This window comes from Hemicordylus capensis, chromosome 5 (genome assembly GCF_027244095.1).
Source record: "Hemicordylus capensis ecotype Gifberg chromosome 5, rHemCap1.1.pri, whole genome shotgun sequence".
In the NCBI taxonomy this organism is placed as follows: domain Eukaryota; kingdom Metazoa; phylum Chordata; class Lepidosauria; order Squamata; family Cordylidae; genus Hemicordylus; species Hemicordylus capensis.
Genome location: NC_069661.1, coordinates 163,283,245 through 163,299,506, shown reverse-complemented (window position 1 = coordinate 163,299,506; position 16,262 = coordinate 163,283,245). Strand labels below are relative to the sequence as shown.

The 16,262-nt window shown below is 40.1% G+C and overlaps 1 protein-coding gene across 7 annotated transcripts in view; it reads left to right on the top strand.

The window, feature by feature from the left end:
* The window catches only part of PLXNB2 (plexin B2), a 467,944-nt gene that overhangs the window by 435,572 nt on the left and 16,110 nt on the right, over positions 1-16,262 (top strand). For all 7 annotated transcript variants that reach the window (XM_053253237.1, XM_053253239.1, XM_053253232.1 and 4 more), the window contains 7 exons: positions 7,439-7,668; positions 8,290-8,471; positions 9,370-9,436; positions 9,533-9,679; positions 13,752-13,908; positions 14,533-14,633; positions 15,371-15,455. In XM_053253237.1, coding sequence (XP_053109212.1) covers positions 7,439-7,668; positions 8,290-8,471; positions 9,370-9,436; positions 9,533-9,679; positions 13,752-13,908; positions 14,533-14,633; positions 15,371-15,455 — 969 coding nt within the window. The remainder of the gene's footprint in view (positions 1-7,438; positions 7,669-8,289; positions 8,472-9,369; positions 9,437-9,532; positions 9,680-13,751; positions 13,909-14,532; positions 14,634-15,370; positions 15,456-16,262) is intronic.

Sequence of the window (16,262 nt, the reverse complement as noted above, 5' to 3'; positions counted from 1 at the left end):
CCCTACTCGAGTTCAGGCTTCACAGAGGCCTACACCAGACCTCCGTGGAAGCCCCGCCCACCCGCCGATCAGCTGAGAGGCGGGAGAAAAGGAGCTCTTTGCAGCGTGTCTGCTGCTCGATTGCCGGCCAGGAGAACAAGCTGGAGAGACGGCGAACAGGGCAAGTGGCTGAGGGGCCTTGGGGCTGGGCAGGGGGCAATGGGGAGTCACGTGAGGTGCCTCTGGGGGGCCCCTCCAGGCAGTGGGGCCCCCAGACAACTGTCTCCCCTTGCCCGATCGTTGTTACGCGCCTGCTTCACACCACTAGCCTGTAAATTCCATTTTTAATTAGGCTTAAAACAACTTAATTGTCAACAGGATTGCAGTCTGAATCACTTTTCACGTTGTGATTTTAGATCAGAGTACTTATTTGAAAATGCCTTGTCTCCAAATCTAACACTAGTAGGTTGGGACACTTCTGGAGTGATGTGTATGACTTAAAGCTAGTTAGGTTTATTAAGATTTCAAACATAAGAATAATTTGTAGGAGTATTCCTCTGCCCTAAAATTATAATATATAGTTGTACTTTTGTATAGTCAATTCTTCTATTATGTGTGATTACACAAAACTCAAATTTGTGTTTTTAAAATAGTTACTCCATTTCTAAAAGTTCAATTTTGCCTAGTGCTTCAATTTGCTGTTACTTTATATGTGCAGATTCCCTTAGTAGAGTGCACCTCAGCATGAGTATTAGGGTTTTGGCAAGCCTTTACTTTAAAAGACAATAGAAGATATTTTCAAAGGTTTGGTTAGGAATGATCTCTGGAGTGAAATTGGAGAGGAGTACCAGGTTTCCCATATGTCATTGGACCTGACTCCCTGTGTTCATAGTAATCACTGGTCAGAACAGAAAATACAAATCAGGAACTTCCCAGAGCACATTTTGACATCATCATTCTCATGAAAAAAGTTAAATTGCTACTAATTAAAACAAGACAAGCAAATAGAATAGAAAAAAGGTTGATCATAAATTTCCAGTCCTGAAGCTGGAGACTTGCATTTGTCTCCTTGTTCCATAGCAGATGTAGGTACATTTATGCAGACCTTCTGAAGACAAGAATACTCCCTCTTAGAAGCAGCACTGGTAAAAGTGGTTTGTGAACCTGCTGTTTCTCTGCTGACTATATGCTGATATCATTTCATCCACGTCTTTGTGATTGTTGCGGAATCATGGTAGACATCAGATTTCCAATATGTTGCAAATTTAAAGAAGGTATTCAGCCTGAATTCAGGTAATTTCTATTGACTTTGTGAAAGGCCTTCTAGCTGTAGGGACCTTCAAGCCTAGATCATTTGGGAAGCTGAACTTGAGCCTTGCTTCCTTGTTATTGCTGCAAAATGAGCTGCTGCTTGTTTTTCTCCACCCTTTCCAGATTGTGGTTGGTCTTCATTTACCTTTGCTTCCTCCCGTCCACCGTGCCTTTTGCTTGTGTAATGCAGCACTTTCTGCTCTTAGAAATTTGTGGACACTTGTCAGCTCTAGTCTAATTTCTTCCCTCAGCCCCAGTTCTGCCTGTTGGCTTGCATTTCCTGCTTTGATCCACTTCTGCACATTCACCACAATTTTGCAGTTTGAGTTTGCTCTGTTGCTTGGCTTGCATGCTGGTAGGGGCTTCCACCTACCACAAAGTAGTGATCCTTACCAGTACGTGACAGCTTGCCCTCTGTCTGTAGGAGACACCGCTGGAATAAAGAGAACCGGTTACATGATGCAGTCAATAGAAACTGCTGACAAAACCAGCCATTAGATTAACTAACTTGGTATCCTAGTCAGTCAGGAAACCAGGAGTCCTTTAAATCAAATGGCTTTGTAAGGTGACAAAGTAATTGCCTCCTATGTCAAGAGCTTAAAAGCTCTTGGATGAATCCAAAGTGTTGTACATTATTTCTGAAAAACTGTTTAACCTTCTTTCATCCTGCCAATAGAACAGTTATGCTTTCTATTTGCTATTGATTGTTGCTCCTTCATCCATAGTTTTAGCTGTTATTGATATTTTAAACCAATAAAAAGAGAAAATTTGATAATGGAACAGACTTATTAGAACAGCCAATCATGGTTATCTTCTTACACCAGAAAAAATGCTAATTGTTCTTACATTCCTCTTTCAGTTTTCTGGAGGTGTTTTAGGGAGATGCTTCTTGGTCAATGCTATCTTTGGATACTGATTATTTTGCATTGCCAATAGCTCCCAACAAAAATGTACTAGAAATAGAAAGTAGGTCAGATATTATAGTCCTGAAGAGACACTCGTGTATAGAAAATTCTAGCAGTCATACTAACACTATGCTTTACTCTAATCTTATTGTGAACAAGCCATGGAAGAAACTAGGAACTTTGTATTATTCTTTTATAGCTGAGCATTATATATTCTTGCCACATCTGCATTCTTCATAGATATGGACTTCTTTGTGAACCGTCTTTATGTATTCTTATCAAATCCTATAACAGTCTTTCCTAAGTGCCTTTACATTTTGTTGTACTTCTGCTCTAAGTTCAAAGAAACTTAGAGCAGAAATCCCATGATGCAATTTAGCTAAAGCACAAAATATGCATGTGCATCAAAGGTACGTGCACCTTTGAATGCTGATCCAGAAATTCAGATTCTTGATTAAGACTGTTACATGGCCACAGATCAGAAAATTGTTTGTTTTATTTCCACATGCTGCATTCTCGGCCATCCACATGGACTCTGAAATGAGTAACAGTAAAAATAAATACAATAAACTGTAATAAGAAAGTGAGCTAAAAATTCCAGCAATAACATTGCAGAAGTTAAAAACAGCCCAGATCAGCCTGCAGGCTTCCGAGAAGAAGAAGCTTTTTTATCCTCTGTGATGGGGCCTAATGTAGGTCTGTAAGGTGACTATGGCACTTGGAAAAAGCCATGCCCTTACAATCCTCAAGGTCCAGATGTGGAGCAGGGCCTCCCTTGCAGTTCTTAAGGCTCTTTAAGGTATGCAGAACCTACATCAATTAGCTTTTTAAATGTTATCCCCAGCACTTTGAACTGGGCCAAGAAGCATACAGGCAGGCAGTGCAGGTGTGCAAAGCCATTAGTCATACTCACCATATGTGGCTCCCCTCTAAAGAGGCAGGCCACAGCATTCTGCATGAGCTGCAGCTTGTGAACCCCAGCTAACAGGGCAAAGAGGTACCTTTTTAATGTGGTGATTCTCTTTATTTAGCAGGGGGAGAGTAACTGGCCCTGTCCACTCCCAGAACAGTACTTCCAGTGACCGTTGCTGGTGTCTATCTTATCTTTCTTTTTAGATTGTGAGCCCTTTAGGGACAGGGATCCATCTTATGTAGTTATTTATTATTTCTCTATGGAAACCGCTTTTGAAACTGCTTATGTTGAAAGGTGATGTATAAATATTTGTTGTTGAAACTACTTCAAAGATTGTCCCGTGTAGCAACACTGAAGTCAACCACATGGGCCACTAAGTCCCTCAAAGAAGTTTTCTCTGAGGGGAACTGAAGCAATTATGTCTATATGTCTTATCAATCAATCTTCATTGATACAGTCACAGACCAGCAAAAAGCCCAGTACAGGTTGAACAAAAGAAAACAACTGAGTAAACATAATACAGTAGCACAACTGGAAATATACCTAGCAATCTCTACCTATACTATACAGAGTAAATTCAAAACCACTTTGATTCAACCTGAACCCACTATGTGGAAGCTAGTATTTGTTGCCTAAGGTTGCTAGGAATGGATTGCTTATCCATTGCAATTTCCAGCATTTCATCCATCGCATCTATATTCTGTCACAATCTAGCATGAAGTGCAAAGAAGATGGGGTAGTACTCAAATGAGACAAGGTGTAAACAAAAGTATCATGAGTAATAACTTGAATGAAATGCTCAAGAGTTTTAATAGAATAGAGAGCCAGCGTGGTGTAGTGGTTAGAATGCTGGACTAGGACCGGGGAGACCCGAGTTCAAATCCCCATTCAGCCATGAAACTAGCTGGGTGACTCTGGGCCAGTCACTTCTCTCTCAGCCTAACCTACTTCACAGGGTTGTTGTGAAAGAGAAACTCAAGCATGTAGCTGGGCTCCTTGGAAGAAGAGTGGGATATAAATGTAAAATAATAATAATAATAAGGCTGAACACTCAAAAGCAAATAAGTTCAAGGTAATAACTGTGAGTCTGCTAAATGTGAACTATGCAAATACACAGAATTTTAAAAATCCACTGCACAAACAACAAATATAGCTTTTCAAGAAAAGTTCTCAAAGCAGTTTACACAGAAAAATAACAAACAAGATGGTTCCCTGTCCCCAAAGAACTCACAAACTAATAAGAAACATAAAGGAGACACCAGCAACAAGTGTTGGAGGAGAGCAGGGAGGTGCCAGGCAAGTGGGCTTGAACTCTGTCGGCTCCCCTGCCTTGCTTGGACTCAGCTGACCCCCTCTGTTTCTGGAAGCTCCAGCTCCATCTTCCAGCCCAGACAAAGGGCAGCCTGACTGCCTGCCTGGCCTATCGTCTTGTTCAAGCTGGCTGCCTTCCAAGATTGCCTGACACTCACCACCTGTCACTTGGCATGAGAGCTTCTTGTGAGAGGAGGAGCTGCTGAGTTCTTGGAAACATAAATACCAAGAAGGCACATGTGAGGCACAACCGTCGATCCGCCTCTAGGTGGCCACCAAATCCAGCCACCAAAGAGGGCTGGCCTCAGGGTGGGACTGAGGTCTGGGAGAGGTTATATTGGGATGGGGCTGGAGGTTTGGGCTAGTTTTCTGGTTCTCCATTTTTATTGGGTTGTGTCAGGCCTCTTTGCAGGTCTGTGCTTGGACTCTCTTGAGAGGGATGGCCCTGGGGATGCATCCAGCGGTTCTGGGGCAGCTATTAGTATAGTGGTGGGGAATAGAAGAATTCTGTTCTCTGGCGCTGGCAGAGCAGCTGGCCATTACAGGAGAAGGGAAATCAGTAATTTAGTCACTGTTTCCACTTCCAGCTGCCCTGTCAGGTCTCGGGGAGCAGCTTCATCTACCCACAAAGTCTAGCCTTGCTCCTCTGCAATGCTAGGTCAGTTCAGAATAAGACCAAAATTGTCCATGATTTGATCATGGATGAGGGAGCTGACCTGCCATGTATAATTGAGACCTGGTTGGAAAAGGCAAGTGGTCCATTGTGGGCCCAGGTTCTCCCACTAGGCTACTCTGTTATGGAGCAGGCTAGGGGAAGTGGGCAGGGGGGTGGAGTGGTTGTGGTCCATAAGAATACTATCTCCTTACCAGGGCCCCTGCGAGACAGTTGATTTATACTGAGTGTGTTTTTTGAGGCTGGGAATGAAGCATAGATTGGGGATTCTATTGGTGTACCATATACCCTGCTGCCCAGCTGACTCCTTAACTGAGCTGACAGAGCTGGTTGCGGAGTTGGTGTTGGAGTCTCACAGACTTTTGGTGTTGGGGGACTTCAGTATGCGCCTTGGGGCTGGCTTGTCTGGTGCAGCTCAGGAATTCATACCAGCCATAACAACTATAAGCCTATCCCAATTAGTTTCTGAACCAACTCATGTTACCAACCACACACTCGATTTGCTCTTTTGTTCTGATCAGGCAGGTATTCCGTGGATGGGGGATCCAGTGGTTTCTCCATTGTCATGGATGGACCACTACCTGGCTAAAGTTGGTTTCACAGCCACAGTTCATCCCTGCAGGGGTGATGGACCTATTAAGATGGTCAAAACTCACTGAATTACTTACAGTCTCTTTTTAGGAAACAAGTCTCTGTATCAAAGCTTTATCAGTTAGTCATATACATATCTTACTGTAAAGCAAAACAGATTACCAGCTGTGTGGAGCACTAGAGTTCCTTAATTTCTATGCATCAAAACAATTGTTTTTTGTAGTAAATTCAGAATTCAAGGGTAGAACAAACACTCCCTCTTCTCCTTACCCCCACCCCCCACTGCAGATGCTTATGGGCCTGGCCTCCATTTCCCCTACTTTCCTTTTTGAAAGCTGCACCAGGACTGCTGTGGAAGGGCTGATGTGTTTCCAGTGCTTACTTTCTTCCTCCGCAAAAGCAGTCACTGACTTTAAGAGAGCCAAGGAGACAGGACATGACATAATGCTTGGGTTGGGTGGAGGGCAGGGGCGTAACTATAATAGGGCAAGGGGAGAGTTATCTGGGTGCCCACTGCCTTGGGGGGGCCCCCCAAAGGCAAGTCATGTGACTGACTCCCCCAGCCGCGCACTCGCCCAGGCTTCCTTCAGTTGTATTCATCCTCCGAAATGGATGTGAGTATTAAGAACTGGAGCTACCAGAAGAGCATGTCCTTCTCTAGTACCATTAAATGATCTGCATCATCCACAATTTACAAAACCTTTAAAAAAAAACCTTAGGATGATGTTCTATTGTGCCACATAGGGGTGTGTGTGTGTGTATAAAATTTTAATTTTTTTACTGTGCTTTTTGTTACCACTATTCAGTCTCATTTAAGATTTATTTACTTCATGAGCTGAACTTCAGTGAGAGTGGCTCATTTTAAAATCTTATATCTGGGCCCACTCCAATCTTGCTACACCCCTGGTTGAGGGAGCATTCTGAACTTTTTTTGTCAGGGCTCAAAGGCAATTCTGGTTGGAAGTAACAAGGTAGGGAGAGGTTTTGAAAAGCAGAGCAATTATTCCAATCTTTGCCCCCACTGTATCATTCATTCATTCATCCATTCATTCATTCATGCACCACCCCAGCTTCTGTCTCTGGGAGGTTTCAGCAAAAATTGCCTTCCCATGTACACACCACCCATCAAAACTGATTATTTTGGTAGATAAGAAAGAGCCAGTTTGGTCCTGTGGATGAAACAGTCCAACCTGGCGAATTCTGGTTAACGTCTTGTCTTTACCACGGACTTGTAGAATGGCAGTTTTTTCAGTGCAGTTTCCTGTTCGCAAAACAAGAACAATAGGACTGGGGTGAGCGGATAATCATAACAAACTGTCAACTAATTTTAAATTCAAGACTGGAAGCAGTGCTCACATATATCAGTTGTGCCATAGTACTTCCTTATGCTGTGCCATTAAGGGCAGAGGTTTATTTTTGCTCCAAATATTTTGTATCTAAGACTGGAATCTAAGCATATCAGGTACGCAAGGGACTCTAGCTAGTTGCTTACAGTTGTGCTCAGAATCAGAGATTTCATCAGGATTATTCCTGCATACAACTCCTTTGGAAAAGGAAGTAGGCTTGTCAAGTTGGGAAAATGAGCTTTTCTTTAAAGTTAGAATTCTGCTATATGCCCAAGATAAGGAAAAGAAAGTTGAAGGCTGCACGCAAACACTGAAATCCTTTGTTTGCTTCAATGTGTGAAAATTGAATTAATAGCACATTTTCTACCAAGACACTAAAAAAACCCAAAAAACCCTTTGCCTGTTGCAGATTTAATGATAGAAATGGAAGATCAGACAAATGACATCAATGAAGCCGGGATTCCTGTGCTGGACTACAAAACTTACACAGACCGAGTCTTTTTTCTGCCATCCAAAGATGGAGAAAAAGATGTAATGATCACTGGGAAACTAGACATTCCTGAAGCAAGGCGGCCAACTGTTGAACAGGCATTGAATCAATTCTCCAATCTGCTCAATAGTAAATCATTTCTCATTAATGTGAGTAGAAAATGAAAGGTCACCTTTTGTGTTTCTCAAAATCATTTTTGCCTGATATATTTACACCAATAACAATTTATTGCTGTTCTATTGTCTGGGTTATGTGTCTTGAGTATCTTGTGTAAAGGATATTGGGGTGATGTAATTAATATCATCAGTATAATGATACCTAATGCCATCATTGCGTCTGTAGAAGACTAATGTGGCAGTGAGTAGAAATACTGCCACCAGATCCATGTCAGATTTGATTTCTGTACCAGCCATTGGAATAAATTGTTTTAAATAGATATTTTAAGATTTTGCTCATTATTTGCTTACATTCATGAATCTAAAAAAAATTAAATAGCAATTTCTGTCTGATTGGGCATGGAGCTTATATTTAAATACGAGCTCCATGCCCAATACGGAAGTGTGTTAAAAACAAAAGAAGATTGTTGAATGGGATACTTATGTAGACCTCATGTAGACCTCATGTAGTTTGGCCGAAAACCAACTTGTACTCAGTTCGGCTGGATTGTATTTTTCCCTGATTGTGTGTCTTATTGTTCATTTAGAAATGAACAATAAAAACGTAAGTCTGCTATGGTTGTTACTCACCAATGTCTTTTGTTTTTGTTTTAGTTTATTCACACACTGGAAAACCAAAGGGAATTTTCTGCCCGTGCAAAAGTGTATTTTGCATCTCTCTTGACCGTGGCTTTACATGGGAAACTAGAATACTATACTGACATCATGAGGACGTTATTCTTGGAGCTAATGGAGCAGTATGTTGTGGCCAAAAATCCTAAGCTGATGCTAAGAAGGTAGGAAAGATTCCTTTTGACTGAAATAAATGGCAGAACGTCCATTATTTTTAGCAGAGATGGATTGCCCTTGCTTATCCCTTTACTCCAAATATTAAAATGTGATTAATATGCAGAGGTCAAGACACTGTGATGATTTGCTTGTATATATTAAGATTCAGAAGAACAGCCACATTTTTTAATAGAAGACAAACTATTCACTTTTTAGAAATATAATTGTTGAACTTTTAACTTTAAAAAGTTGTATAGAGCTTCTTTGATTAAAATGGCTGTGTTGAACACTTTTAAATTTTTAACTGATTTTCTGTCCAACCATCTTCACTTTCTGGCTAAGTAAGTGTTTCTGATGTTTACAGTCTGGCTGTGATCTTACTCTAAAAAGCACTATAGTGTTCTGGTTGCAGTGTTGACTATTCTGTTGTCTTCAGAGTGTGGTAATGTAGCTTTCAGTAAGAGCCTCTACTCCGTCAAAACACTGAAAGCAGATACATGTCTATTGATACCGATAGTGAGATGGAAATACCTTTTGTTTAAATCAGGACCTGTTTACCAACTGTGTTAGGATAAACCCCAAGTCCAAGTGGATCCTCATGATGGTGTAATGATTGAAAAGAAGATGATGCTTGCAATCCCTAAGCATCTTGTAAAAGTTCTGAGACTTCCAAGATGTTATAATAGCAAATGACAGGAGAATAGCCACCCCTTGCCACATTGCTGGTATATTTTATATACAGTTGCATCACTGAACATGATCATAGTGGTGCCATTACCCATTTTGTATCAACATTGTATGTGTTGGGTGAGCAGGACAAGTTCATACATATGCAGGCTACATTTCCTACATGCGTAATTCAACACACACAAGGGTTAACATTTCAAGTGTGCTCTTTTCTTTTAGATCAGAAACTGTTGTGGAAAGAATGCTTTCTAATTGGATGTCCATCTGTCTATATCAGTACTTGAAGGTAAGATCTCAAATGCAACTATTATTTCACACTGTTTTTCTGTTGAAATGTAATCATTTAGAATATTGACACTTCTCTCGATCACAAATTTTGCAGGACAATGCTGGAGAACCTCTTTTTAAATTGTTCAAGGCTATCAAACATCAGGTGGAGAAAGGCCCTGTGGATGCTGTGCAAATGAAAGCCAAATATACACTGAACGATACCGGTTTGTTGGGAGATGATGTCGAATATTCGCAACTGGTAAAGAATTTTTTTCAGAGCTTCCATAATAGTTCAGTAATTAAATACATCCTCCCATTTCCCAGTTAGTAGATTTACCAAAACTATGGATAGTAGAGATATGTAAACTTTGGGAATATGCAAAAATGCTAGAATACCTACCTGATCTTTGAGTTGATTCATGTTCCCTCACAACCTGGGTTCTGGCCTGCACAGTAAACCTTGCAGAAGAATTCAAAGCTCCATAAGGTGCTCTGGCTCTGCCTAATCACACGTGTGGCACAACCATTAATTTTGGTGGGAGAGCACCTTTCTCCTCAGTTCCTTCTCGTCCACTGCACTGCTTACATTAGGAAGGATTCGCTGTTCCTTCGGTATTTCATTGTTGGATCTTCAGCTTGACTTTGGATTGTTTTTCTTGGCTTACTTTTTGGATTTCCCTCAGGTTTTATCTTCTTCTGTGACTTCTGTTCTCAGCTAGAGTCCATTCACAGTTTTCTCCTTTTCTCTTGCCCCATCAGTCTCTCTGATTGACAATAGGAAAACCTTTTTTAAAGTGTACCTTATGTGGCTGTACTATGCTTTCTTAAGAGAAACATGAATGTTTAATTTGTTTGTGCAAAGTGAACAATGTGAACACTTGTAAAATATGTTTGGCCTTCTGAAGGCAAACCAAGAAAAGCCAGGAACTGCAATTGTGCGCGGCTCTCTACAAGACCACACTTACTCCGCCGACTCCAATGCCAAATTATCCAGGCCCTTCAACATCAATGGCTTCAATATTGCTAGGACTGTCAAGTCCAATGCATCGCTACACATCATCCACCTCTTCCACATCATCTAAATTGAAGCTTTACCTGTAAGGTGATCTTTTTGGTGATCCATTTCACTCTCAACACCCATCCATCCTTCCCTGCAGGAAGGGGTAACAGTGACTTACCTCACTCCATCAATGCACATTCTTCGCTTGTCACAGTGGCCGATCAGGAACTGAGGAGAAAGGCACTTTTCTGCTGAAATTAACATGCCATGTGTGCGATTCGGCAGAGCCAAAGAAGGCCTCATGGTGCTTTGAATTCTTCCATGAGGCTTACTGCACAAGTGCAGAACCCAGGTTGTGAGTGTACATGGATTACCAAAAAGATCACTTGTTACAGGTAAGCAACCTGCTTTTCTGCGGGATCCAATCCAAGGATTGTCATTTTAACATAATATCATTTAAAACCAGTTTTATTCCATGATTTACATTGAAGTCACAGGATGTAAAGGCAAAGTTTACTGGTCCTACTTCTGAGCACTAATATTTCCTTTTCCCTCTCACTTCACTTGTGCCTTGCTTTAACATGCCAAGTCATTGGCAAACTGGTTAGTGATGGTCAGACAATGATCACATGATTCTCTGTATTAGTTTCCTTTAAGAATCTTTAGCAGATGCTGAATAGAAAGACTTTGAAAGGCATTTTTGTTTTATCTCTATAATGACAATGGGGTGAGGGGTGTCTAGTAACTCATAGCAGGCATCCAGATCTTTATAGAACTCAGAGAGGAACCTTTCACATGGAAGAGCCAACCACATGGTCACCTCATTTATCAGAGTTGGTTATTGGATGGTAAATTTGGTCCTTTGGGTTAAGCCAAAAGAGTGAACAAGACTGTGTGGGAGTCTATTAGGTCATCTGGACGTGGATTGCAAATTCATTAACTGTTTTTCATAAATCACCTAGAGAAAAATTTTATTAGACAGTGTAAAAATGCAATAACAAACAGATAAATAGGTATAGGGCACTTACCATTTTAGTAGGTTCGGTAAAATATTAAGTAATATTTTTCAGTGGGAAGTCTGTATTACAGAAAATGATCGCAGGATATTTCAGAAAGAATCATCATTCCCAACCACATAAAGTTGTGGTGGCCACCGGCTCAGAAGACTTTGAAAGGCAAATATTAGACAAATCGAGAGGGTTAGGTATTTCAACATTTTACTAGGGTGAATAGATTGTGGAATGCGCTCCCTGCTGAGATACGATCCTCCCCATCTCTGGCAATTGTTGTTTTAAAATGTTTTTAAATTGTTAATTGTTCTATTGTTTTTTAATTAGTTTTAGCGCTTTACTGTTTTAGTGGTGTGTTTTAGTTGTGAACCGCCCTGAGCCATTTTGGAAGGGCGGTATACAAATCAAATAAATAGATGGATCGATAGATAGATAGGTAAATCTCTAGCTATTAGATAGAATCCTACTAAAAAAAAAGCTATTGCCCTTAATTGATTCCGCATCAGCCTCCGTACTTTTTTCAGGTCTTTCTGTCACTTCTATCTGCTGTCCAGTGAATAGCGGAACATAACATCTTTGCAACCTGGAACTGCTTACTCACCTGGACCTGGCCCAGTAGCACTCTAGGCAGTGTTGTTCCCTGTGATATTATTCGGCCTCCATAGACTCCCATTTGTAAGAAATTTGTCTTGCTTTATGAAGAATAAAAAATATACACAGACTTTGGGACTAGACTTCACAGAGCTCTGCTGTCATATCCTTTGTCTATAAAATCACTCTGTTGTGGGCCTCCACAGAGTTTATTGACATCGCTAGGAGCATTTCATTTTGTTTGACAGTGAGTTGTGCACATCTGTGGCATCAGATGAAATGTAATTTTTAAAACTCTTAGAAAGTGCTGGTTTAAAGCACATTTAATGTATTTTGGAAAAAATGGAGGACTGTGGGAAGAGTAAAGAGTTTGTAGGCATTTTTCACACAGTTTATTACAACAAATAGTAACCGTGTATATCTGTTCATTTCTAGAGAGCTTTAAGAGAAAAGGGGAGGAATACATTTAATAAAAGATAAATAAGAAAGCCTGACACATAGCAGGCATTGCCCATTTTTATCTGGAGAGAGGGATCAAAAAAGATGCTTAGAAATTATTTTCTAGCTTGTGCTTTTTATTTTACCTTAAGCATTTGAATGAGTGGAAATCTTTTATCCACTATTTGCTATAATCCATGTCCTGACTTCAGCAAATGTTTCATAGCTCCAACCTTTTAGTTCAGGGGACCCGAGAGTTTTGGCTTTTTAAAAAAGGAAAAAAGACCCTCTCGATAGAAAGTTCTCCCCACCCCAAATCTGTGTTGCTTAGCCCCAGATATCTAATAAGGAATGTGTTAGGAGTAGATAAAAGTAAATTTAGCACAGTATTTTCTTTTTGTCATAGGATAATATTAGAACTGTATGATTTCACTGTCCTTGGTATGAATATCTGAACAGCCTTAATTACAGGAATCATAATTACTGGGAAAGTTAATTACCAACATTAATCTTCCATACTAAGTTAAATCAAGTATGTGCAAATGCTATCTCACTTGTCAATATGCAAAGGCAATCCTTCTATCAGTGACTACTGATAGTGAGATGTTTTCCTATTGGCTATATACTGATTCTGCATTTTGAGTATACTACCTGGAGAGAGAGAGAGAGAGAGAGAGAGAGAGTGTCTGTGTGTGTGTGTGAAATGCATTCACTTAAAGAGGAGATGGAAATCTGAGGATTTTATCATATTGATTACCTTTGTCAATATGAAGAAAAATGCCTCTGGAACCAGAATCAAGTATCACTAACTGTCCTGAGGACTGCTTTCTCTGTTCTCTTGACAGAGCAATAAGAACTGGACTGACACTCAGCAGTTACAGTACCTTGTTAATTGACTTATCAAAGCAGACACAGATGGTAGCTCATCCAGCTACTATGGCTACTTTTCTCTGTTTAAAACCTGCCTTTAATAAGTCCCCAAGATCCAATACCAGTGGCACCAAAATATATCAAAGGGCCCATTGAAGGCCCTTTTCTGTATTCTTATAAAAGGAAAAAATAGTCAGGAGTCTGAAATGGCTCATTGACTAGTTACCAATGGAGATTCCTATACATGACCCAAATTTCCATCAAAAACATTTGATGTGTTATGGTAATGAGAACACTCAAGGAACTGTAGGGCCTGTTTATATTTTAATTTTCAGGTACAAAAGAAAAATCACTCTCAAGTAAATGCCAGCATTGCTTTTTCTTGTCTATTATTAATAACCATGAAATTTCCCACTTTTCAGACTGTAAATGTGATTGTACAAGATGAAGGCACAGAGTCTGTACCAGTAAAAGTGCTCAACTGTGATACTATTTCTCAAGTGAAGGAGAAGATCATAGACCAAGTGTACCGAAACCTGCCTTATTCACAGTGGCCAAAGCCAGACAGTGTAGTTCTTGGTAAGTGTCTTTTTTGTTGTTTGATTAATAGCATTTAAATACATCAGTATCAAGATGGACTAATTTAGATAGGATGTTCTGATAATTTTATGACATTAATACTGTATTAACTTTCCTTGAATATACAATATTTGGTTTATAAAAAATGTAATAGTCTATCAAATGTAATAGTCTACAAATGTAATAGTCAACAAATGTAATAGTCTATCAATTATCTCACTTGTTTAAAAAAAACAAAGGCATGTTAACTGGTTAACGTTAGGGATTGTGTTTTTAAAAGACTTGTTAATTGTGTGTGACAAGTGGAAAATCTGGGGCCTCAAATAAGCTTTTTACTTTTGCTTACATCACGAGTAACTGTTTTAGCTATTTTTACCAAAGCACTGATGTGTTTTTTGGAAATTACTACAACTAGTTGCCTTCTCATTTTTCAGATTTGTTCAGGAGAGAGAGAGATGTTCTTGTTTTTCTTTTGAAAGCAAGACTAATTTTTTGGAGGGGGAGTAGATGTTAAGAGTTCTGCAATGCTTCAGTGCTTTGCTAAATGGAAGCTCATTTCTGGTGGATATTGGTTAATTGTACATCAATAAAATGTGGTTTTCTTTTTATATAATTGCTCCTCAGAATGGCGTCCAGGTTCTACTGCACAAATACTCTCAGACTTGGATTTAACATCCCAAAGAGATGGCAGGTGGAAACGCATCAATACCCTGATGCACTATAATGTAAGGAAGCATTTGGAACAGTTAATATTTGTTGATTACTTTCCAGTTCCACACAGATTTCTTTAAAAAGTTGTTTGGCTGAAGCAATGTACATCCCTTTTCCAATCAAATATGTGAGTTATTTCTTTCAGTTGCCTTCTAAAGCCCAGTCTGAAAGCCTTAAAGATTGCAAAATTCTATTGACAATTGCTGCAACTAGGTGATTATTGAAGTGCTTCATCTGTTAGAACAAGCTGCAGCCTCTTTGGATATATTCTTTGCTCAGGATAAAAGTCAGCTTTGTATACTGTCAGAACACAAGGTGGTCAGTTTTGCTTCAGACAAGGCGAGCTTCCAGTAACCTCTTTAGCGAGTCTCAGTTTCCAGGATGTGATGACTCTGACGGCTTGAATATTGAGTTAGCTGATGGGAGAAAAAACATTCAATAGCAAGTAGCTACAATTGGATGCTCTGATGGGTGCATCTAATTCACTTCAAAGGCACCCACAGCCACATGCACACACAGGATTAAGTGTTTGGAGTATCCCCTGCTCCAAAGTATGATATGCAGGACTAAGACTCATGCATGAAAATTCAGTGTGTACATCTAAATTATACAACTTAATAATGCAAAGCAGCAAGCAAAACAGGGATGGTGAATAAATATTTCTGTGCTACAGAGCAGGGTGGAAATGTCATAGAAGTCAAATGTATTTCTGTCACTCTGATCAGCTTCTCCTTATGGTTTTTTCTTGAAGGTACGAGATGGTGCCACTCTCATCTTGTCAAAAATGGGAGTCTCCCAGCAGCCAGAGGATCACCAACAAGACATGCCTGAGGAAAGTAAGTACGATGCATTGCTCCTTTTTATGATTCCATAAGTAAAGAGAGTGTTATCAGTGCGTAATGGCAGAGTTGGCCTGTTCTGATTGGCTGGAAAATCATTGTGAGAAAAGCTGTTTTCAGCATGCAAGAATGAATGGCTTTCATCTTAGGTGTAAAAAGGTATTTCACTGTTGTCAAAGGACTTTAAGAGATTATGCCACTACTTTAAAAATAGGGATGTGGACGAATCAAGATGCATGCACTGAGTCAGAGCACAGACTGAGCACCTTTAAAATGAAGAGAGCAGGTCTGTACCTACTCCTCCTTGCAGCTTCATGCGGTGGCACACTCCTCAGGACCCCTTGCATGGTAGCAACACACACATGGCCTATGCACATGTGTGATGGCCATTTGAGTGGTCAGCAACAGCCTCCATGCATGCATGGAGGCCATGTGCATGCTGCCACTGTGCAAGGGATGGGGGGCCGCCCCAGAAGCAGGAAGCTGTGTAGAGCCGTGGAGAAACAGGTACAGATCTGCTCTCCTCACTTTTAAAGGTTCTCAATCTGTGCTTCAAATCTCGATTTGTGCACATCCATATTAAAACACCTAAGCAGAAAGTTAAACCAAACCCTAAAACTAGTTCCAATAAGCTTTTTTTCTATAAACCAGAACTTGAACCCGAAATCTCTTTGTCTTGAATCTGAACTAGAACCAAGCCCCTAATCACAAAAATTAATAGACAGGAAATGTTGAAATCTTTTTTTAAAGTTCTAAAGAGCTTATACAGAAAGGCAAGGCACTAAATGGCATGAAAGAACTGCA